Here is a 23078-nt window from a genome sequence, read left to right as displayed (position 1 = left end):
AATGAGAGGATGTTACTCATTTCTCTGAACTACATAGAGCAGCACTCACCTGGGTCTGCTAATGGGAGCAGGAAAATTAGGCCATGAGGGCACAGCAGATTGTATGTAGAGCAATAGCTAACTACATACCAAGTACTGACCCCCTGTGTGTAAAATACTGATACTGTCTATACATAAATTACATACAGAGTGTATGTGCAAGTCGAGATATTATTTATGGAAAGTACTGACTGTATCTGTCCCTCAATGTTCAGCTTTCATTTCACATGGGTGGAGCCCTGCCTGGACCTCCATTGATTGAGGGTAGGAGATGCTGACCAACTTTATCACAGAGCATATTAATTGTCTTGTCTGAGTCAGGCTGATGGTCTGTGGTAGCAATAGATGGACATCATACCAACAGTATATTAAAGCACGTAACATAAACCTACTCAGAACGGTTGTTTTTTGCCGTTCTGACTGCATATGTTCTTCACACTGCGAACCTTTTTACAGTGTGTGACTGTCTTTGTGAGCACTTAGAGATGTGTTAAAAGAGAGAAAAAAAAATTGATCAAACACAATAGCAGGTCCCTTTTGTGAAGATTAAAGCCTTAATGATTCTTTTATCCCATCCTGCAGTTTGGTCCTAATGGCATTTCAGTCTATATCCACAAAATGGCAGAAGGAGAAGGGAGAGAATTTAGATCAAGTTGCAAGTGCACTCAAACCCAAACACTTCTGTCTCTGCCATGTCACAAGGTACATCCCCCTTCGTCTCTTTTCTCACTCTCTCTCTCACTCAGTCTGTATCTCTCCACACTCTATCACCCCTTCATCTCATTGTCTTTCTCAATCTGTCTATCCTGAGGCAGAGGGCTCCTTTGATCTGAGAGAGAATGTGTGGCCCATAATGCATAATGACAACAAAACTACCACCATTACAGATACTACTGGGAAACCATTGCCATTACAGTGCTTATTGAAAAACTACTGCCATTACTGATACTACTGGGTACCCACTGTCATTACAAAAACTACTGAGGAACTAATGCCATTAAAGATCCTGCTTACAAACTAGAGCTACTATACAGACTACTGTGAAACTACTGCCATTACAGACACTACTGCGCAAATCCTGCAATTACAAATACTACTGGGAGACCGCTACCATTACAGAAAGTCTACAACGCTAGGAGAACACAGTGTAACAGCAGACCCCCCCCCCCCCCCCCCAACACACACACACACTCACACACACACGTGACAAAGCGATACCGTGGACAGGAAACGCGTGACATGACTCACCCTCTGGCTCGTTCTTGATCAGCTCCTCCATCTTGCGCTGCTTCAGCGTGTCCACCACGTTGGCCAGGCAGCCCCTGCGCCGCTCCGGGGTGCCGAGCGCCGCGGCCGAACCGGGCTCGCTCCCCGCTCGCCCCCCGTCCTCCATCTTGGAAGGTGAGATAGAGGTACTGTGTGGAGTGCAGGGGCCCGGAGCGGCACCCATACTGCCCTCCCGCTCCTGGGGAAGAGGTGAGAGAGGCGAGAGTCTCTTTCACGTCGCCATATACATTACAGTACATTCATATCCAGAGCGACTTCCAGCACAACATAACAGAAGTGTATCCATTCAAGTTAAACGAGCAACAGCGTCAGACCAGGTTAACAACACTCCCAGATCAGTGAGTGTGAGCATATTCAAGCTCTACCACAAGTTAACTTGTGCAATGTTATGTCAGAGGTGGGATTCAAACCCACTTCTCCATTCGGAGACCAGAAATACATACATACACGCACACTGCAGAGCAACTAAAAGTTCAGAGCGAACAGGTGACAGCTGAGTGTTGGTTTCATTTCATGCTCACTATTCTAGCTAGCTAAAGTTATCCAGTCTTCCCACTTTTCACCTGCATGCATTAATTAAATGGCAAATTAGGTGGAACATCATTACTGCTACATAAACGGGCAGACCACCTTCGCTGAACCATCTTTGCTTCTACAGCAAGAAGCAGATCCCTAGTATGTCTGGAGCTTGAGGACAGTGTTTGTCTATAGAGTGTTGGTGACTATTTCAGACTATTTCATTTTTCCTCCTTAGTTCAATTTTGCCTTTAGTGCAATTCTGAAATATAATTCATTACTGCTAAAAATCGGTTAATGAGACTGATGTTTAACTCATATCACAAGCAATATCTCTGAAAAATAAACGCTAATAACATAATTTATGACAATTTATGAAAAATCCAGATCAGCACGTATAGCTCCTACACACACCTCTTTTATTCAACACCGACAGCACCTACCCACATACCTAATTCAATACTAATATCACTTACACTCACCTCTTTTATTCACCAATGACAGCACCAACACGCATCTCTCTAATTCAATACTACCATCAACTAGGATGAGAGATGAGAGTGCTAATGAGTGTTATTCGTCATGTCCTCCCCACTGCGAGTGCCCTCCTTTAAGAGTTTATACTGTTTTACACCTATGAGTCCCACTCCCCACTGTATTAAAACAGCGGCTGACCTCAACAAGTGATGGATTTTTCCAATCATTCCTTTCTACCCTAAAGATGTCAGATATGTTGGCTCTTATCTCTAGTCAGGAGACCCTTCTGTTTGTTAACTCACTTATAGTGTATAATTTAGAAAGAATTATAAGAGTAACACCAGGTGGGAACACCTCATGGCTAATGAAGAGTAAAATAAATGGCGATAATAAGTATTACTAAACAGAGGGAATGATGCATTAGTCTGTCAGAGGGGCAAGGAGAGAGGAACTGTGTCTCCTGCTCTGACTCCCTCAACATTAGCCTGCCATGCATTTTAAACACCAAGTCACACTTGTCACATCCAATCTATTCAATCCGTGGCCTACTTAAAAAAGCAGCACTCTTTATTTCTCAGAAGAAAAGTCTGAAAACACCCCCAACAGAACGCAGAACGCTGGAGATGCCATGCGCCACACTCTCGGCCTACAGGGACGCCCTTGGCAGAGGCCACACGCCGATGACCCTCCTCCATCCAATAGGAAGCAGCGCGGCGGCTTGAGAATGGAGCCTTCGGTGAATGATGAGCTTTCTCAGGTCACTGTGACAACATCCCCGGATTTGAAAATGACTTTTGCGTTTTTGACAGACAGAGGGCCATTGTTCACAGAAAGATAAAGAGTATTGGAGACATAAAGATAGATAAATCAAGGAAAAATATATATATATACATATATATAATTTATATGGTGAAATGGAGAGAAAAAGGATGTAACACTCAAAGCACAGGCTGTTTGTAATGACCAAACAGCCTGATACGTGTGTGTCTGCGTGTTTATGAGTGCATGTGTGCACTCATCTGAGGTTGTGTACATGTGTATGTTTTTTGTGCTTGTTTGGAACTGTGCGTATGTGTATGTGTGTGAGTGCATGTATTTATTTATATGCATTGGATCTGTGATCTGGCTTGTGTGGGTGGGTTAGCTTGCAGATGTCAATTCTCCAGGCGACTGTGACAGACTGCTCTTCCAGTGTCTTCCTTCATGCCTCTGCTACTTACACATGGGGCAGGCTCATGCAAGTCTTGTCTTTTAAGCTCATCTGTTACAGTTATATTTAAACACACTTCACAGTCACAAGCAGATCTAGTCATATCTCAATACTTTTTTTCTGCCCTCAGCCAAAGACATCACCCTTGTGCTTTTCCATGAATGCAGGAAAATACGCACATATTCTGCAAACAGGATATCTCTCTTCTTCTATCCGTTTCATATCATTCTATAAGCCAAGACACACTTCTAAACTTACAGAGACTACCCTGGCTCCATTATTTAAAGCTAGACTTTTCAACTGCACACACAAATCTAGCATCTCTACTGAACCCTTTGCAGCCAAAGGATTGAACTCAATTACCCTCATAGGATGCCTGCTACAGCCCCCTACAATACCCCTGGGGGTGATTTTACCCCTGGGTGTACATACTTTTACATTCAGTCTGAAGCAGCACCTCACAGGACTTAGCTAGCCTGAATATTTCCAAACAGATGTTAACAACAACTGTAAAAAAAATCACTACTTTGGAGTCTGAAATTTGGAGTTTGGAGTCTGAAATTAGATATGATTGAAAGGTGCATGTACTTCTTTAGATACACTCACCCACAACACCAATGGCTGTTCTTCACACTTGGTGCCCTACAGGAGAGTTGGCACCGAGGATCAGCACGTCTCACTGACAACAATCAGTAAGCTACAGGATGCTGGAGAGTCACCAGGAGGTGCTGACACTACAAAACCCCAAGAATCACCACAGAGGGAAACTCAAGCTGGACTCCTTGTAGAGAAACAAAATTAATATGGAGAAGGAGCAGAAAAAAAGAAAAAGTATGAGGCCGTATGGGGCTAAATCTACATGTTGGAATGAGGTCAGTTGGAACAGAATTACCTGTTGGTTTGGACTCAGAAATTGGGGTCAGCGTGGTTATTATTGTAGGAAACTCTGAGCTACTCTCTCTCTCCTGTATACATATGGTGTGTGCCCTGCCATAATTTCCATCCCTATCTGTAAAACCATATGCTTTGAGGCTTGGAGTATTGATTGCCACTTCTCACCACTCCTGTTAATTACCTACATGTTTATACAACAATCGGAGAAATTGTGAACTGATTATGTGAGCTGCCAGCCACATTTTCACGAGGGGTTTCTTGGATAATTGAATAAGATATTTCCGTAAATACTGTCATGAGTTGCTGGTGTAGCCCACCAGTTTGTTCCTGGGTTAACTGGCCCTTCTTGCAATCCTACTATTATGTAGTTGGATCTATTACGGATGTACTCCACTGTTGGCAGAACAATGTGTTCTCTCTGGCATGTTTAAACAGACAAAAGGGATTAATTATCACCTACTTATTATTATCTTCCCCTTTGATCTGTAAAATGCAGTAAAATTTGCAGTATAACTGGGAGAGAAACACGCTCCGCTTGGCATGAACACGCCATTTAAATCTCCCCGCTCCGCAGTGTGGGCATATCGCAAAGTCCGCCCCGCGCAATGCGCTCGCTAACCTCTTAATTTACAATGACAGGACAAAGCAGTAATCCGGTCTCACTCGCGACGATATGCAGTTACTACGCCGCGGCACGCCGAGATGAATTACACTGCGCCTCACTCCGAAGAATTCGCGTGACGAAAGTCTATCACGGCCCTTGCAGCCCCCGTGTCAATCTCTCCCGCTCATGTGACTGACTGCGCAGCTTTGGGCAAGCTTCATATTTTAAACATACCAGCCTGCTGAAAATCCACCCTCCCACCACACGCCTCAGTCTTGAGGAGTCCTTGTCAATATTTGATTTTCCTGTTTTCTGTTTAAGTTGTCAGCTAAACGGGTTTAGTTGCATCTTATGTTGAAAGGTCTGTGACCTGGAACATAATCACTGCTACTTCAACACCTACAGATAATGATCATAAATTACTGATAACAGATTATGTCATCATTCATTTATCTGCCACTCGTTATTAGCATCTTCTTGTGCCAGGACTTTTTGAATGGCATCAACATGATGCCTATGGACACGATGAGCACGTGTTCAATGGTACAGTAAATGCATACCTTCAGAACTACAGCAAACACTGAAGTTCAACATAACAAGAAACACAAAACTACTGATACTACAAAAACAGTTCAACACTAGTTCAAAAAGTTCAACACTATATGAAACAAATCAGTTCAATCCTCTCAACAGTATCAAGAGTTTCAGCAGGAATGTGCAATATTCCTTGACACAGGAAATATACAAATTCAATTCACTACACAAAACACGTTCAATGCAACTGGTAACAGGCGGGTCCAATACAAGAGTGAAGACTGGATGCTGCCATTTGTACTACACTTCCTCTGTCTGCATCCCATAATACTGCACATTTGTCCTTGCAGCATAATGAAGTATTGTAACAACAATATCAAGACATTAATTGGTTTTACTCACCAATTAATTTACAATAACGGTAGCATTACAAAACTGCTGATATAGAAACTCTACAGTAGGATGGCAGACCTACAGTAAGTTCAATATAAGAGAGGCATTATGGTCTGCTATGCCAGGAAATGTATCATACTATGTCTTCATGCAAATAAGAAATCTGAATATATCACAGACAATCATGCACAAACCCGTTTGCGGGAAATAGTTCCATTTTGGCCACAAGTGACTTCTTAACACAGCAAAAATAACTTCCTATTTTTCTGAAATGAAACTCAGACTGCTGCCAAAAATGTTGTTCGGAACTCCCAGCTGAAAGAGAACACTATTAATATTATGCTCCTTCCTTGGCTGTTCTAAAGTGAACTGCAATCTCAATACTCTCTGCTCCATGGCAGAAAAAAAACACCTTGGAAATTACAAGGGAGAAAGGTGAGGGGAGAAAAAGAGTCCCTTCCCTCATGGTGAGTGACACCTCCTTGCCAGCTGCACATAATAAACTTGCGATTGAGACGCTTAAGGTGTCAACACATAGCTCTGCAGCACTGCCCTGTGGCCTGGAGTCACTGTGACAGCACGATTATCAGAGGGGGTGGTGCTGACCCAACCCCCCCTTAGAGAAGCAGCAGCTCTTGTGCAGGTCATTGTTCGATGCATCAATGCATCTGCTTCTGCAAACACCCAGACCATGACTGCACCTGTGTCAGAGCTCACTGTTCAGCCAAACACAGGAGAGCTCCTTCCAGGGGTTGTGCTGACTTCGTGCACTGGTCCGCAATGCGCCCACAGTCAGAGGGAAGAGGAGCCTGTGTCAGGGTGCGGAGGGCTGTCCTACCATGGGGGGGCTGTCCACAGGGGCGGGGGAGGGCTGGCTGGCGGAACTCAGGGGGAAGGGAATGACAGGGTGTCCATCTCTCCCCTCATCCTCCAGTCTCTGTCTGCCGCTCGTCACCATGGCTACCTCTCCATCTGCTACCCCATATGGAGAGATGGGTCGCTTGGAAGACATCCTGAAAGAAAGAGAGGAGAGAGAGAGAAAGAGAGAGAGAGAGCAAATGAGACATTCTGGAAAAAAACAGCAATAGAGGGAGAGCTGAATAACAGGAGAGATTAGGAGTATTACATTACATTTTGTCATTTACTTGTTCCTGTGCGTTTCCATCAGTGTAATGCTTGTGATTTGCAGAAGCATTCGCTCCAATCCACATCTGTCTATACAGCAGGGCCAGTGAGAATGTTTATTTACATTTGATATCTTCCCTGATCCCACCCCCTATCTCCTGACCACACCCCTTGCCCCTTGATCCTGCGCATAATTACTTCCTTGCTCCTTTACCCCGCCTCCAGCTCCCTGCTATATGACTTTAATTACTACACAATTTTACACCCTTGAAGAACTGGTTATAGCAGATAATTAATTTAGAAAGGCCAATGCCTGTCACATACTAATAAAAGAGAGCCTTTATTAAGCAAATAAACCGGCAGCATCGACTGCCTCCAAGGTCAAAATTACCATATCACTGGCCCTGCAAGGCAACCCTTCCTCAACCATATTACCATACCCCAGAGCACAATAGAGCTCTAAATTCCCAGAATACAATTGTTGTCCGAACTCCCAAAGTGGAATACAAGTTTTACCTCATGTCCTTGTCCTCATGATGATTAATGATGTTTGATATGTACATGTTCCCCAGAAATTATGTCTGTTAAATTTTATCAGAATCAGAATGAGAACAAGATATTTCCAAATGCCATCATCCAGCATTAAACACACAACACACACACACCACACACACACACACACACACACACACACACACACACACACACACACACACACACACACACACACACACACACACACACAGTAAGAACTGTCAGAGAACTCAGATAGAAACATGCACTGAACTATGATGGAAATATACTTACAGGAATGTACATTACACATGAATACACACACAGAAAAACAATGTGTATTGAGAGAGACACTAACTGAATTGCATTTTACATACTGGCAGACACAGAAACAGAGGTTACACATTGACAGACACATTTAAAGAAACACAGGTTACACACAGATGTAGCATAGAAGATAAAATTTACATCTTGCTGTAACCCTCTCACGTTCTCACAGGGGATCCAAACCGCCCATAGTGTTCACATAATGCGAAAGAAACCGACACGTTTCCGTGACATCAACATCACAGCAGGGAACCGCCAAATGAAACCTTTTAAAATCTCCTTGGGCTGAGAATGAAGGAAACACACAGCGATCTTTCCATCACTTCTCACCGCTGTGCTCACAGAGTTTACACTCACCCACATCTTTTGACTAGGTATCTAAAGAGCAATACTGTACAGTTTTATCACCTTGTTATCTCTTCTAAACCTTTATCTTCACAGCTGACAGAGTTCAACAGAGCTCACCCGTCCACTGAAAGTTTCAGGTCCAGTGCCAAAAAAACCCCTGCTTCGGTATTTGCATCAACATGACCAACAGAGAAATCATATAGGCAAATATCCCCCCCCAAACCATGGCTGTATTGTTTAATGCTTTCTCAGTTTCTCTCTCCGTTTCCTAGTCTGTATCTCTTTCAGGCAATCTGTCTGTCTCTGTTCACATTTAAAGGAACAGGCTTCATGTTGGGGGGGTGGTATTACGCATTAGACATTCTGAGTCTACAGGGGTCAAATAAACTGCTTCACAGCAATCTAATAAAGCCCATCAACAAGAGTGAAAAGGACAAGAAGACAGCCAACCCGCTAGTCAATTCACATATACACACACGCACACATGCATGCACGCAGGCACACACACAAAAGCGCACACGCACGCATACACGCACACACATATACACACACGCAGGGAGAGCTCGTCTCCCCATCCCTCTGTCTGCCCATCTACTGCTCCTTCCACCACTCCATCCTCCCTCCACCTCTCCATGTACTCCATCTATTTCCTCGCTCTATCCTTCAGCGCTTGGCCGTTTCACTCCCCATTTTACATGCAGTTTGCAGCTCTCTCTGCCCTTATTGTGCCGTTAGCTTCCGTCTTTACACAGAGGTGCAGAACGGTGGTTCTCACTGGGAGACTTTCGAAGGGAGGGAAGAGAAAGAGAGGGCAACACTCCCTCGGTAGGAGGCAGAGAGATTCTCTAACGCCACACGTCTTCTCCTTCACAGACCCACTTATAAAGTCACACAGAAACGGCTTTCTCTGCGGTGCCCGCATTTATTCTCCGTCTGCAATCCATAAAACCGGAGCTCTTATCCCTTCCCCACCTCTACAGACAGCACCGTTTTATGCTCCATAAGTGTCACACTGACTCACGCCAAGGTACAACAGGACCTGCAAATTCCCTGCAGTGATATTCCCCCGCCCTCACACGTATGCACAAACATGCACGCTCACACACACACACACGCGCACACACACACCACCTGACCCTGGCTAGCTCTTCCTGCCAGCACATCCCTGTGACACAGGAGTGAGCATGTGAGTGAATCTCGGAGGGAATACAAACCCTCCATGCACACAAATGCGCCAAAATGCGTCTCATTGGCCACCTTATTAAAATATTAAACCCGATCTCCTACTACTTGGTTGAAATGGGCTAACACATTCAAACCTCTGTCGCCTGTAACCAAACGCAGGGATAAAACTAAGCCTCTGTCTCCTTTTTATAACATCCACAGTTTCTACTTTCTTAGTGAGAATGCAGAAATTCACCCTGACCCCCATCCAGCTGTCATGTGACCTCCACATTCAGCCTCATATCAGTCTCAGCGGACACCAGGCTGACAGAAAAAGGACATTTGTTGAAAGACATCTGCAATGCTCAGGCAAGACCCTGGGTGACCCCCGGGGAAGAAAAGGACCTCTTATTTCAACTTCAGCCTTCTGGCAATGCAGCCAACAAAAAAAAAAAAAAAAGACTCCAAAGAAACAAATGTACTGCCGCCTTATTGGCCAACATGATCATGTGATAACCTTGGGGATTTCTACATTGGGGGGTTGGAGGGAAGGGGTATTCTTTTTCTGTTCTCCTACTTTTTCTTTTTTTTATTGAGGAGATATGGTTATTAGCTCATACTTGCGACTACCAATACAGGCAGGACAACAGAGCCGTCTGCCGTGAACGGACACTGTGACAGAGGAAACTGAGAGGGCCCTCTCTCCTTCAGCTCAATGAGCCATGAGAGCGCCTGCCACTCTACCAGACTAATCCACGGAGACACATGGCAGAACGTAGCATTTCCTCAGCGCTCGCTGACCCAAAAACAACGTGTCAGTTGGCTGTCTGTAACCTGGACAGCTCCTGAAGCTGGTTTCAGCTGTAACGCCACAAATTCAGCATTGTCTCAGCGGCCAGTATGGCTGTAATCTCATTTCAACCAGAGAACAGACCGCATGAGGGAGATCCTCAGAGTGATTCCAGGAACGCTTTTAATGATTAGGTTATATATTACATCACTGTTATTACCATTATTATCAAGCTATGCTGGCTCTGACCACTGACTGAGTTAATATGCATTTTTAGCAAAATACTTAAAAATATCCTGTCTGTTTTTCTCTCCCTTTCACATCATATTACAAGATATACCACTCAAACAGAACATGCCGAAATTATAAAAATTATTATGCATGATGCATGTGTAAATTGTGCTTATTAAATTAAAGTGACTTAAATTAATCTATTTATGAATCAGCTCAGATTTCAAGTAATTGTATGGTGTTAAATGCTTCTTAGACCATACTGAATAACAACTCAAAATATAAGATATTAGAAATCCAGCAGAAGCATACATTTATTAACCAAAGATAACAACAAAATGCATAAGGAATTGCTATTTATTTTTTCAATTTCTTAAATGAGCAGGAGGGAATATGTACTTAGAATGCAAGCCTAGCCAAGATAACACAGTGCAGAGCAAATATTAAAGCCATTTTATACAGTTTACCTAATTTAATCTTTTGTTCATTCATTTATCACATGTTAAAGATCGTTTATTTTAATTCACACCTGCCCACGGAAGATGTCATTATCTGTTTCTGAAGGAACACAATGTTGAAAAAAAGAGCTGAAAAGTAAAACACAAATGAACTACATGACACTACAGACAGTGGAGAAAAGCTTAGAATGTTGACAGCCTTCTAGACCTTTTGCTATCTTCCCCCCTGTGTGATTGAGGAGAATCTCTGAGAGAGAAATCTCTGAACAAAAGGCCGGTTGTACTTCGTACAACGTACTTCGTACTTCGTACTTCGTACTTCGTACCTGTACAATCGGAGTGAGGGCACTTTTCCACAACCCGCGAAAACACAGGCAAACCATGTGGCCAAAGTGACATCTGCATAGAAGGACAAAAATGAATGTCGCACCGCTGAGTAAGACTCAGTGGAATTCTGCACTGAGTTCTATTCCTTTTAACCTTTTCGGATGACTGCTATTGTTCGTGGTGACTTTTTTGTGAATGGTTTGCTCGATTCTCAAAAAAATGTAATAATTCTGACCTGCAGACTGAGCTGGAGGCTTATAGAGAACAAAATTCACATGAGGCTCCTATTCCTATAGATACACAGTCATAGCACCTGTTAAACATGGATGAACATGAACACACACACACACACACACACACACACACACACACACACACGCGCACACACACACCAGCCTTTAAACATGCATACACACAAGTGGACACACCCAAATGCAGCTAAATACAAACAGGATGGGATTGCTCCTTATGGTCACTATTAGCCCCAAACACAAACAGGACCAGACTGCATATTTTGGTCTTTATAAACCCAGAATGCAGGCATGACTGAACAGCTCGAGTCCAGACCTTGAACACAGATAACCAGAGTCATGGTCACCGTGTTTAAAGCAGCCAGATATGAGTCATGAACATACACTCTTCTCTTTGTTGCTGTTCTAACAGACACACATAAAAAAACGCCCAGTGCTTTTGATTATTATTTACCTCCAAAAAGTGACCACCTCGATAACTGTCATTCTAGAAACTGGAAGCTGGATTTCATACACTCATGCACTCACTCTGTCTCTATTTTCTCAGTCCCCTTTTCTCTCTCTCTCTCTTTCTCTCTATTCCTTCCTCTCTCCATCTTTCTCCTCTGCCCTTCCGTCACCTCTCTCCCCTCACACCCTCCCTCCTCAGCTCTGTCCTCCGCTCACCTGGTGACCTCAGAGAGATCTGCCAGCATGCTGCAGGGGATGGTCTAAGTCAGAGGTCTAACTCTGTGCAACATGCAGTGTAGGAAGTGCCACAGATCCTCTCAACAGCCCAGTCTATTGATCCTCTAACCACTGAAACAACTGTGACTCTGTCTCCTCTCTCTCTCTCTCTCTCACACACACACACTCCTTCTCTGTCCTGCTCTAAGCTGTCCATTCTCAGAGCGGCTGTTAAAGGGCCAGCACAGTGTAAAACCAGCACACTCAATGCTCAGACCACTCAGATGTAAGAGAGGAAGTCTGAACGAGCTGTGCATTGTGTTAGCGGCTGAAAGCTCTTAGCACTTTCACTCGGTGTTGGGAGTGGGGCGAGTCTGTGCAACGGAGAGACTGCACAGACTCTCGCTCACCACACTTCCAGTCACATACATGGCTGCAATCTACCTGCGGCACAGATATCAGTCTTCCCTGCACAACTGGGCCAGCTCTGTTCATCGCATGGAGCTTTCAGCCCATCTGGGATCTGTGCTGAGACAAGCAGATATTATCACGGGGTCATTTGAACCCCAAACACTGAGCAGCATGTGCTGTGTGAAAGAAACATGCTACTGTTTTGCTTTTAAGGAACACAATGGAGGTTGATTGCTGGTCAACAGCAGACACTAGAATCCTCCATGTCTCTTCCCAACAAGAGAACAGTTACAGGAATAGTTTCAACAGAAAAAGTCTGTCAACGAAACTTAAATGTGCTATTTCCTGTGATCCGCCTGATATCACTGATGTAGGTGCACCTATAGAATCCATAAGGTTAAAAGTGTTAAATATGGTGGTGTTGTTTATTTCTGTCAGAAGCCCACACACCTGCAACCCTGAAGCTAAATTCTAATTGGTCCACATTGCTTTTCTGAGAAGAGAGGTGCTCAGCTGCCTCCAGCTGCAGATAAGGATTCTTAAGATGAGCCTCTGTTAGGACTTCAAGGAGAGACTGAGTGCTGCTGAAGCCTTCTGCATTTAAACACAAGCGCAAATGCCATCTTTGAAATCCAGCCTGATTCAAATTCAGCATATGCCATTGATATCAGCCCTAAGGTTGCACTCGACCGGCCAGTTAAGATCTACCTTGCACCGCATTAAATGGAACACGACTGAAAGTGACTTTCTCCGTCAGCTGCAGTCAGTCAGATACGGGGACATACGGAGGCTGTCAGAACATCTCCCCTCAATCCACAGCCAGGAAATCATGGAGAGAAGTTCTGTGTGAGTCACAACAACCACCCAAAGACCGGACACTTTCTGCAAAGTCATGTCTTTCTCTGTTTACCTTGAGCTGCCAAAATGCCTTCTGCAACTCATCTGTGTGTGTTTGTGTGCAAGTATCAGATAATTAATCCCCCAGTACAATGTAGGAGGGGTGTGTGTGTGTGTGTGTGTGTGTGTGTGTGTGTGTACATGTGTTTCTAAATGTGAGTGTATGTGTATCTGGTTAAAATTGAAGAGAGGATTCAGGAGTAATTCCCCTTCTTTCACACTCTACACTACTGTCATTTAGCAGACGCTAAAGAGACTTACAAATTTTCCAGAGTGGTTACAATTTTTACATGTTATCCTGGATATTTATTGAGGAAATTCTTGGCTTGGTTAAGTACCTTGCCCAACAGTACAGCAGCAGTACCCCCCGTGGGGAATCGAACCAGCAACCATTTGGTTACAAGCCCAGCTCCTTACCACCGTGCTTTTTCTCTACATCTGGCTTCATGTCTCTGCAGACAGTGCTGACGGATCAGCCTGATATGGCAACCTCCCCCAGCATGGCTCTGCCACAACCACAACAGCACAGCCACAGGCAGCTTCCATGTGTGTAATCTCCAGCCAACCTCGCAACTGATTTGACTTTACACCATTAATGAACTGTATTTGGTTCCACCATCCTTCGCCTTGGTCATCCATGGTTCCACAGATGTGCACACTTCATTGTTTCCACATGCACACATGCATCTACCTTGTGGCCACTATCTGCTCCCATGTATTGGTGTGTAGAAACAGCTGTTACACATGAAAGATGAATGCTAGTTCACTGGCTTAAACAGTAGCTATAATGAGATTCTTGAGGTTTGGGTCCCAGGCCCACTGGCAATGGCATATTTATGTGATATGTGATATGCAAATATTCACTACTGAAATGCTGTATCGAATGGCAGTAATTAAGTTTAAAAAAAAGAAAAACTAGTGACAGAGCGCTGTGGACATTTACAGACTATTACAGACTACATACAAAAGGAGAAGCACAGAATGAAACCATGACATCAGTCCTAAAAACACTTTTTAGTGATTTTCTTCAGGCAGGGGTTACACCAGAGATCTGGAGCCCAGCAGGTGCAAAATAATGGCATTAAGGACAAAACAACAATAATGATGAGCTGCCTACATCTGGTAACTCTGCATATGTTCAGGACAAATTCTGCTGTAATAGTGGGAAAAATATATTGTGCATACCATCTCTAGGACATAGGACACGATAGCTTTTTATCAATGTGATTACCGATGTGATAGATCAGTATGCAAAAGGCTAGGGAAATATGAAAGGTAATTCATATTCATTCATAACACTCTACGGCACATTCCAACAGGCACTCATCTTTTCCTGTACAGATGAGGACTGACTCTGACACTGTGCAGTATGTGCAACGTGTTCATGTTCTGACACAGCTGGGTTTTAAATCCCAGACAGTACTGCTCACCTTTATACACAGCTGGATTTGTATTTCAGTGAAATGTGTGGCAGTTTTTCAGACATATTATTACAGGCCAAACATAAACAGTTTAGGGCAGAACATTTCATGCTACATTATCCAACCAAGTATGAAAGACCAGAAGGGTGCAGGTGCTTTAAATATATGTACATAGATTCATAAATAGAAAAGTGATAATGGATCCATGGATCTCTCTTTTTCTTTTAATTCTGTGCTCCTGGCAGTGTGAACTAGGATAAAAACAGGTGTTATGACACCACAGGTATAGAAAGAGTAACAACTTAATGCTGTACTTTCCTAAAGAGGAGTCACTTAATGCTTTCCCTTCACTGTAGAGGACTCACAGGTCGGCGATGTCTTTTAAAACCTCTAAGCCATTGCTAGGTCATCTGCCGAACATGTGAAACGGCAAGTCCACAGAGGGTGAAAAGAATAGACGGGGGTGAGAAAGACGGAGAGAAGTCTGCGAGAGAGAGGGAGAGAGGCGTGAGAGACAGTGAACAGGACAGGGAAGTGAGAAACTACCCCACGCTGTTATGGACGAGGACCATATTCTGCTGATCTGAGGTGATCCAAGAGAGAAAAAAAAAACACATTGCCCTCCGCAGACGGAAACAAGTGTCACCAAGGTAACCGGATTAATCTCCCCATTCTCTGCATCCTCTTGCGAGGAGTGAATCAATGCCTCCTGTCTGGGAGGAGCTAGTCTAAGCGCCAGGCTCTAGCCTGCCTAATTATCGGAAATTACAATGAAGGTTATAGGAGGAGACAACAGAAAATTTTCAAAACGATACAATCGGGCAGGACGCTCCTCCTCTAGAGCGAATACGTGTTCCTCGCAGGTCTAGAGTACTGGGCTCTGGCACAGTGCAGCTGTCCTGACCCTCAAAAAGCACTCATCTCCCTGCTGTTTCCCCTCAATGAGCTGGCCAGTGTCCTAGACCCAGACACAGGGGCCATGTGATGATCAACCTGCAGTGAAGCAGCATTACAAACACACACACATGGCAAACCCCGCCTTCCAACGTCACACGCAGTACCAGTGTACCCCTATATCTCTGCATAACGGCCTGGCGCTGTCTGCAGTTTGGAGCATGCTAGAACAAGGCAGGATGTCTGCGCACTTACTGGTCTTCAGACTTGCATGTCTTCATTTCTCTAGTCTTCTGCTTCCATGAACCACTGCAAACACAACACCAGAGGCCAGTTAAATGATTACACCAGCTCTGTATTTTCAGAGACAAATGAGACACATGTCAAACTCCAGCAACAACAGCTTCAATAAACTCTAGCAGCGAGTTATATTTAACACCGTCAGTGTGAACACCAGTGTATGAGATAACACTCTACAATGGGAGGGGTGCAGGATTCATGTCCAGCCACACGGCAGTCAAGGTCCACACATTGATCCCTGTCACTGTGCAAAAATCTCCCAAATGTGATTAGTGGATATTCACCAGTGACCTCAAAGACAGGAGGCATCATCTGACACCAAGTGCTATGTTTCAGTGGGACTTGAAGTCAGCACTAATTAGCACAATTACATCTGCCATTTTTCCCCTAGCATAGGGAAAGGGCTGGTTTTAAACAGAAGACAAATGTAATGGATTTCCAGTTGACACTGCATTGATTGGATGGTGTATTAGTAATACTGCTTATACTTAATTTATTTGTCATGGACAGTGTACTATTAAAAGGACCATGACATATCATGCAATGCACTGTATCCACGTTAGCCGCAAGCAACTTTTCAGTGGTAGTCCAAAAGTAGGTACCTTATATACATAAAGCAAAAACATTATATGAAAAGAATAATTAAAAGTGAAAAAACAAAACAAAAAAAAAAACAAAGAAGGAGCAGAGAAAAAAAATCAAGTTCATCAATTGGGTATCAACTATTCATGAGAAGGTATATAGGTATATAGTATACAGTGACAAATAGTACGCAGAATAATTTAATAGTTAATGTTAAATAATTATAATCTGAATTATTAAATGATTATGATGTTATTATTTCTGGTATTGCATACAATACCAAAATTGCACATATGCAATGGTAAAACAATCTACCTAAATTAAAAACCATTACTATAAAACTGTTTGTTTGGTGGCAGATTTCTACGAGTTTCAGCCACTTGAGTCTGAATGAAAATATTTGGTAATTACACATTCTTTTAAATTCCTCTTGTAAGGAATTCCAGGACTTTGTATCTTTTAATGCAAAAGCTGCCTGTGTAGACTTAGAATGCCACCGTGACACCACACAGTTCAGTCTTTCGTTTGTCCTTGTGACTCGATCTGTTAATTTTTGTTCCTGAACTGAGCTCTACAAATTCCCTGCGGGGAAGAGGTGATAATTCAGATATTAAAATAAAACACGCAAAAATGCATTTGAAAAGCAGCCTGTACAAAAATGTAATGAATTGAAATAGATTGTGTCTTAGGGACATAACAGTGATGACATTTTATTGGGTTTTTATCTGGAACTTTCAAACTTGGATTGTAGAGAGAGAGTAAAGGGGTTTAGATACAGGAGATCCAGCTGCAGCCAGATAGTTAAACAAAATGATATACTGTAAGAGATCATGATGTTCACATATTTATATCCAAGCTGTTACAGGCAAATTATTCCTCACAAATCTAAAATTCAACAGATTAAAGTTCACATTCTCAACCATCACGTTTCTTAAAAGCAAACACGAGAATCCATTATTACGCCCAAGCACGTACATTCTAAAACGACGTCTTTTTTTGTCTTTTGCAGCAAAATCAAATTGATTTGGTGCCACATGGTGTCTGATAGAGAAACACACTGCTTCAGTTTTACTCACATGTAAACTAAGACAGTAGTGATCAAGCCACTTTGATACGTCTGTCATCATTTTTGTTCAGTTTACTGGCAGCTTCCTTTAGCACTAACAGCTGTATCTGCATACCGTTAAATGTTTACCTCACGGCTCCTACTTGCTCATTCTCTTTGGACCATATGTCCTGCCTGTATACCTTCACAGAGTTCCACTACTTGAATTTTTTTTTTTTTACTCTGCAGATTTTATGTCTGTGCTACAGCAGAGCAGCACGTGGCTGTTTTATAGGTTCTTTGTATTTAGGATCGGCAGGCAGTGCGTTCGCACTAACGTTGGGGGGCGGGGGGATGTCGATTCTCAATCGATACATGCCCTCACGAGGCAGTCGCCTTTGTAAAGAGACAGGCTGAGCAAGCGCTGCCTTCTTGGACGGTGCCATGGCAACCGCTGCCACCTTGACACTAGAGAAACCGTCACAAAGGCCTGCTTCTCCCTCTCCACAGCAGCATTGCGCCCAACTCCCCGTACTTCAGATGTGCTGAGGAACTTCATTAGCGACTCTGACACGCTGACAAACTCCAGTACCAGCTCTGCCACACAGCATCTGCATACACATCTTAGGACAAACGCCCATCCCCACAGTTGTGCGTGCTGGGTCTGCCCTTTCATCGAAATTGACACTTGTCCTTTGCTAGCATGTCGCAGGCTAATCGTGCAGTTAGATCTGATTTGCTGCCAGAAGACACCGCAGACCGAATCCCACACACACTGTGTAGTCCCTCCCTGTCCTCCTCCAGATTTTGTGCTGTCCTGCCCTGTCCTCCCTTGAAGTAGACCACACCACCTGGGGTCTGGGAACAGAGGATTGTCAGATAGATATGAATAGTTGTTCAGGGTAAGGAGGAGAGGAGGATTATGGGGAAACAAAGCTGTGTTGTCTGCTGTTTTATATCACAGCAACAAAGACCAAACTGATATTAACTGAATATAAAGAAATAATATCCTACACATCGGTTTAAATGAGGGATATGGTAATCACAGTGTACAATTACTTTTAAGTAGTGATTATTTGTCTGTGTGTGTGTGTGTGTGCGCGCGTGTGCGTGTGTGTTCACACTCTTACTCAGCCATAACTGTTCCAGCTTCTGTAATTCTGTTCCAGGGTGAATTATTTTTTACTAATTTCTCATAAAGTTGTGCTATTATACAGAGACACTCTCTAGTGGCACTTATTAAATATAATTCTGAATTCCTCTTGCACATGAAGTCAATAAACAAGATTTAAGACATTGGTTAGGAAGCATATGGTCAAAACAGAACAAGATTACTCGTCCAGCTCTCTTAGAAGACTAGTCCAGCCAACTTTCCTTCTTAGTAAAGAGGGTTAGACGTGGATGTGACAGGAGACTAGGACAGTTATATATACATATATATATATATATATATTCTAAGCTCACACACTTTATAAGAAAATACTACAGACTACATGGAGTGAAGCCCTCTTACCTGGTCAGTCTAAGTGTAGATCAGTTCTCCCAGCTTAGAGGGAGGTCAGTTCTGTTCTTAAGTCTAGACACTCTGCCACCTAACAGAACGAGAAACCGGCTATCACTGCGAGCACTCAGTCCCAACCCACAGAGAAGCAGACCTTCACCATAAGTGGTTAACCCCAACACATAGAGCTACAGGCCCTCACCATGTGCATTTATTCCTTACTCACAGCGAAACAGGACTTCACCATGACAGTTTCTGTTGAGTTTCATCTAATATTTCCTGTTATTCTTTCACTACAGCTGTTTCATTCTCAGCTTTCCCCACCCACTCTTTGGTAATAACTCCTCTGACGTTGCATTCTACTCTCTGCTGTTGTGCCCAGGAAGTTCCTCTTCAGCAGCTTTAACAAGGGACAGAGGCGAGCAGAAGGATTGTGTGGGCCATTAGGGTACATGCCTGTACCATCTGTCTTGATGTCGCACACCTAACACTGAGTCTCCACTCCTACAATGACCCGACCAATTCTCCATGCTGGCATACACAGGCATGCACATATATGCATGTACACACACACACACACACACACACACATACACCCCACACAACTGACTCCACACAAACACATACACAATACACACTTCTAGACAGCACGTTTGTGTGCACATACCCACCCACACCTCCACACCTCCATACACACACACACACACACACAAACACACACACGCACAAGGAGAGGACACAGACTTGCTCTCTGGTGTCATCTCTTCCATCAATTCACACCCTCCTCCTGCTCCTCGCCCGTGAGAACAAGGCGCTGACAGCATACGAGGCTTCTGCCGAGGCGTCGACACCAGGATCTCACACTGCCAAAAGGAGAGAAAAATTCTTCTGAGTGATAAAGCCAATTTTCTGAATACTTCCCTACTACCACTCTTCAGTTGAGCCTGCTAGGCTACAATCTTTTCAATGTCACCGTGTCTATAAAGTAAGCTGTTGCTATACTGCCAAATACAGGATTGCGTATTGTGATGTTTTAAGTGAATTGTCTGAAGCAGTGAATTCCACACATGCACTTGTTGGTAATTACGGTTAACAATTACCCGTGGAATAAATACAACCTTCTTCCCAAAAGGTACAACAGGAGCGTGCAGAAGCACAATTTGTAAATGTAACAATCCATGTAATGATCCAGCATTTGCTACAGACAAAATCCTCTTTCCTTGTAGTCTTGCTGTAGAGTCAGGTTTGGGGCGCTTGGTGAAACCTCGCTGTTGCACGTTTGCCCTGTGGAGATGTTGCACATACGCTGTGTGGAGGCCGTCGCTAGCTGTCTATGAAGTGTTGTTAAACAGTGCTGTGGGAGCATGACTGTTCTTCCTCACAGTGTTTACTAATAAGCTGATTCTCAGTGCTCGCAGATGACCTGCAGACTCCGCCTCCCACCACAGCATCCTGCCCTCTTCAACCCCACTGCAGCTCAGTGTGAGTCTAACTCTTCCACACTCAGTCTCAGTCTTCCACTGCGGGTCAGTCTCAGTCTTCCACTGCGGGTCAGTCTCAGTCTAACTCTTCTGCACTCAGTCTCAGTCTTCCACTGCGGGTCAGTCTCAGTCTAACTCTCCTGCAGCTCAGTCTCAGTCTAACTCTCCTGCAGCTCAGTCTTGATGTCAACTGTACTACAGCTCCGTCTCAGTCTAAATCTACGACCCACAGCTCAAACTCTGCAGTGCTGTTTGGATCTTCAGCATAACTTACAGAAAAAAACATAGCATCATGCACACACACACTCCAGGCCTCCAGGACAACCCTCCCTATGCAGTCTGCTGTTTGGATGTGTCGCTTATTCCCGTTATAATGTTAATTTCAGTGCTCCTTATGACATGCAATGAATGTTCTCCAACTTGAAATTCCTTTTGGATAAGAGCATCTACAAATGGGGAAAAAAAATGGAAATGAACATTCTCCATGCAGCCAATGGGGAAGAGGGGGTGGAGCCAGGAGGACAATGACAGTCCCATTCACAGCAGGCCTCATTATGCCGTTAGGGCAAGATTGAGACCCTTCTGCTCAATTTCCTCTCACGTCAGACACAGAAGCAGCCAAGGACAGCATCAAAGCTATAATTAAAAAGATGAGCTCTATTGACCCAACCTGAAAGCCCAGGCCAAGTCGTTTTTGCTGTTTTCCTGGTTAAAATCCTTCCAATGATTCAGGCAGCATAATTATGGGTAAGACTGAAAGCTGAGTCTTTGAATCTTTCATATGAAAATGATCTTCCGGCACTAGTCCTTCGCCCTTTGCCACCTTTCAGTCTTCTCTTGTGAAAATTCTATACAGTCCTGTCATTACCTCACACTGAAAGATCTTTTCAATGATGAAGGGTGTACCAACATAGGAAAGACCAAGGGGGGTGGGGGGTATTGGTGTTACAGATGCAGTGCCAGCATGGTGCAGGAGGGCGTGCGGATCACAGCTAAAGAGAGAGGGAGAGAGAGGGAGAGAGAGAGAGAGAGAGAGAGAGAGAGAAAGAGAGAGAGAGAGAGAGAGAGAGAGAGAGAGAAAGAGAGAGAGAGAGAGAGAGAGAGAGAGAGAGAGAGAGAGAGAGAAAGAGAGAGAGAGAGAGACAGCAAGAGTGCGACAGAGTGAGACAAAACGTCTCAAATACTCTTATCTGGACAACTGAGATGCACACACTAAAACATAAAAATAAAACAGAGTGCTATCATGGAAATAGGGCGACACAGGCAAGCCTGGCAAGGCGTGGAGGGAAGACAGGCTCTGTGATCACTGCAAAACATGAGAGGACAAGATACACCTTCTTTTACAATGTAATAGATACTCCACAGCAAGCTAAATATTCACAAAGGATTATACCTGTCATCCACCTTTCCAAAAAAGAATGAAGCAAAAGATACGTCATGCTAGGAGTCGGTCCTACAGCCCTAACAGCAGCCCAATGTGGCCCCATGTCCCGGCCACTGGGACAAATAGTGACAAAATGACATATATTTGAATATATTTTTAATAATTTAATTAAATATACTGTTATGGTGGCATGCAATAGGACCTTATTTTGGAACATTTAATGATTGATAACAGTTCAATCAGTGCTGCTTATCAATTGCTTATGAATTTGTAATTTTTTCTGGCATGTATGTGTGCGCATGTAAATTATATATGTATGTAACACTGAAATGCACTGAACTGAATTGAACTGAACGGAGAGAGAGAGAGAGAGAGAGAGGGAGAGAGTGGGGGAGAGAATGAGAGGGAGGGAGAGATGCCATCACCACTGACCCTGCTATGGCAACATGCTCCCTGTGGAACTCACGGCCGTGCTTTAATCTTTAATCGCCCCTGTCAGCTGTCATTACCTCCTCTTCAGCATTCCTGTTTGAGGGTAATCTGACAGCATGGTCCTGCTGTTCCCATTGTTCCACTGACCCAGGATCAGCGCAGTCCTATCCACACTGAATTAGTCCTGTCTCTGCTCACTCAGTAAGGACCAGTCTTATCTCCACGCACTGAATCAGCTTTACATGCTCATGTGTTCAGCACAGCCTAGCGGTACCGCGCAAGAAAAAAAAAAAACAACTGATGTTAGTGAGCTGTCGGTAGCGAGCCCTATTTAAACCTTCACGGCGGATTTGCAACTTTTTCCACAGTTTCCACCGACAAGCACAGCCTATGAAGGGAGAAGTAAAATGCATCAAATGTATTAAAAAAGTGGAAATTAAATAGCCACACACACATACAGCTCCTGTCTGATCACCACAGAGACACACAATCATTAAGGGGTTCCTATGTGATCACTGGAGAGACAAGCTGCTAGTGAAGAGCTCCTGTCTGATCACAGCAGAGACAAACAGACAG

The 23078-nt window shown here is 43.8% G+C and overlaps 1 protein-coding gene across 6 annotated transcripts in view; it reads right to left on the bottom strand.

The window, feature by feature from the left end:
• The window catches only part of LOC118771989 (transcription factor SOX-5-like), a 44047-nt gene that overhangs the window by 16086 nt on the left and 4883 nt on the right, over positions 1 to 23078 (bottom strand). For 2 of the 6 annotated variants that reach the window (XM_036520200.1, XM_036520201.1), the window contains exons 1-4: positions 19950 to 20012; positions 16033 to 16086; positions 6793 to 6967; positions 1288 to 1504 (exon numbers count right to left, since the gene is read on the bottom strand). In XM_036520200.1, coding sequence (XP_036376093.1) covers positions 1288 to 1504; positions 6793 to 6967; positions 16033 to 16086; positions 19950 to 19975 — 472 coding nt within the window. In that variant the 5' untranslated portion in view covers positions 19976 to 20012. Of the gene's footprint in view, positions 1 to 1287; positions 1505 to 6792; positions 6968 to 16032; positions 16087 to 19217; positions 19369 to 19949; positions 20013 to 23078 lie in introns of those variants that run through there. The other 4 variants (XM_036520205.1, XM_036520204.1, XM_036520203.1 and 1 more) reach the window with 3 other exon arrangements.

This window comes from Megalops cyprinoides, chromosome 25 (genome assembly GCF_013368585.1).
Source record: "Megalops cyprinoides isolate fMegCyp1 chromosome 25, fMegCyp1.pri, whole genome shotgun sequence".
Lineage (NCBI taxonomy): Eukaryota > Metazoa > Chordata > Actinopteri > Elopiformes > Megalopidae > Megalops > Megalops cyprinoides.
The sequence above is the reverse complement of the archived record's forward strand: the minus strand, read 5'-3'. Positions and strand labels throughout refer to the sequence as shown.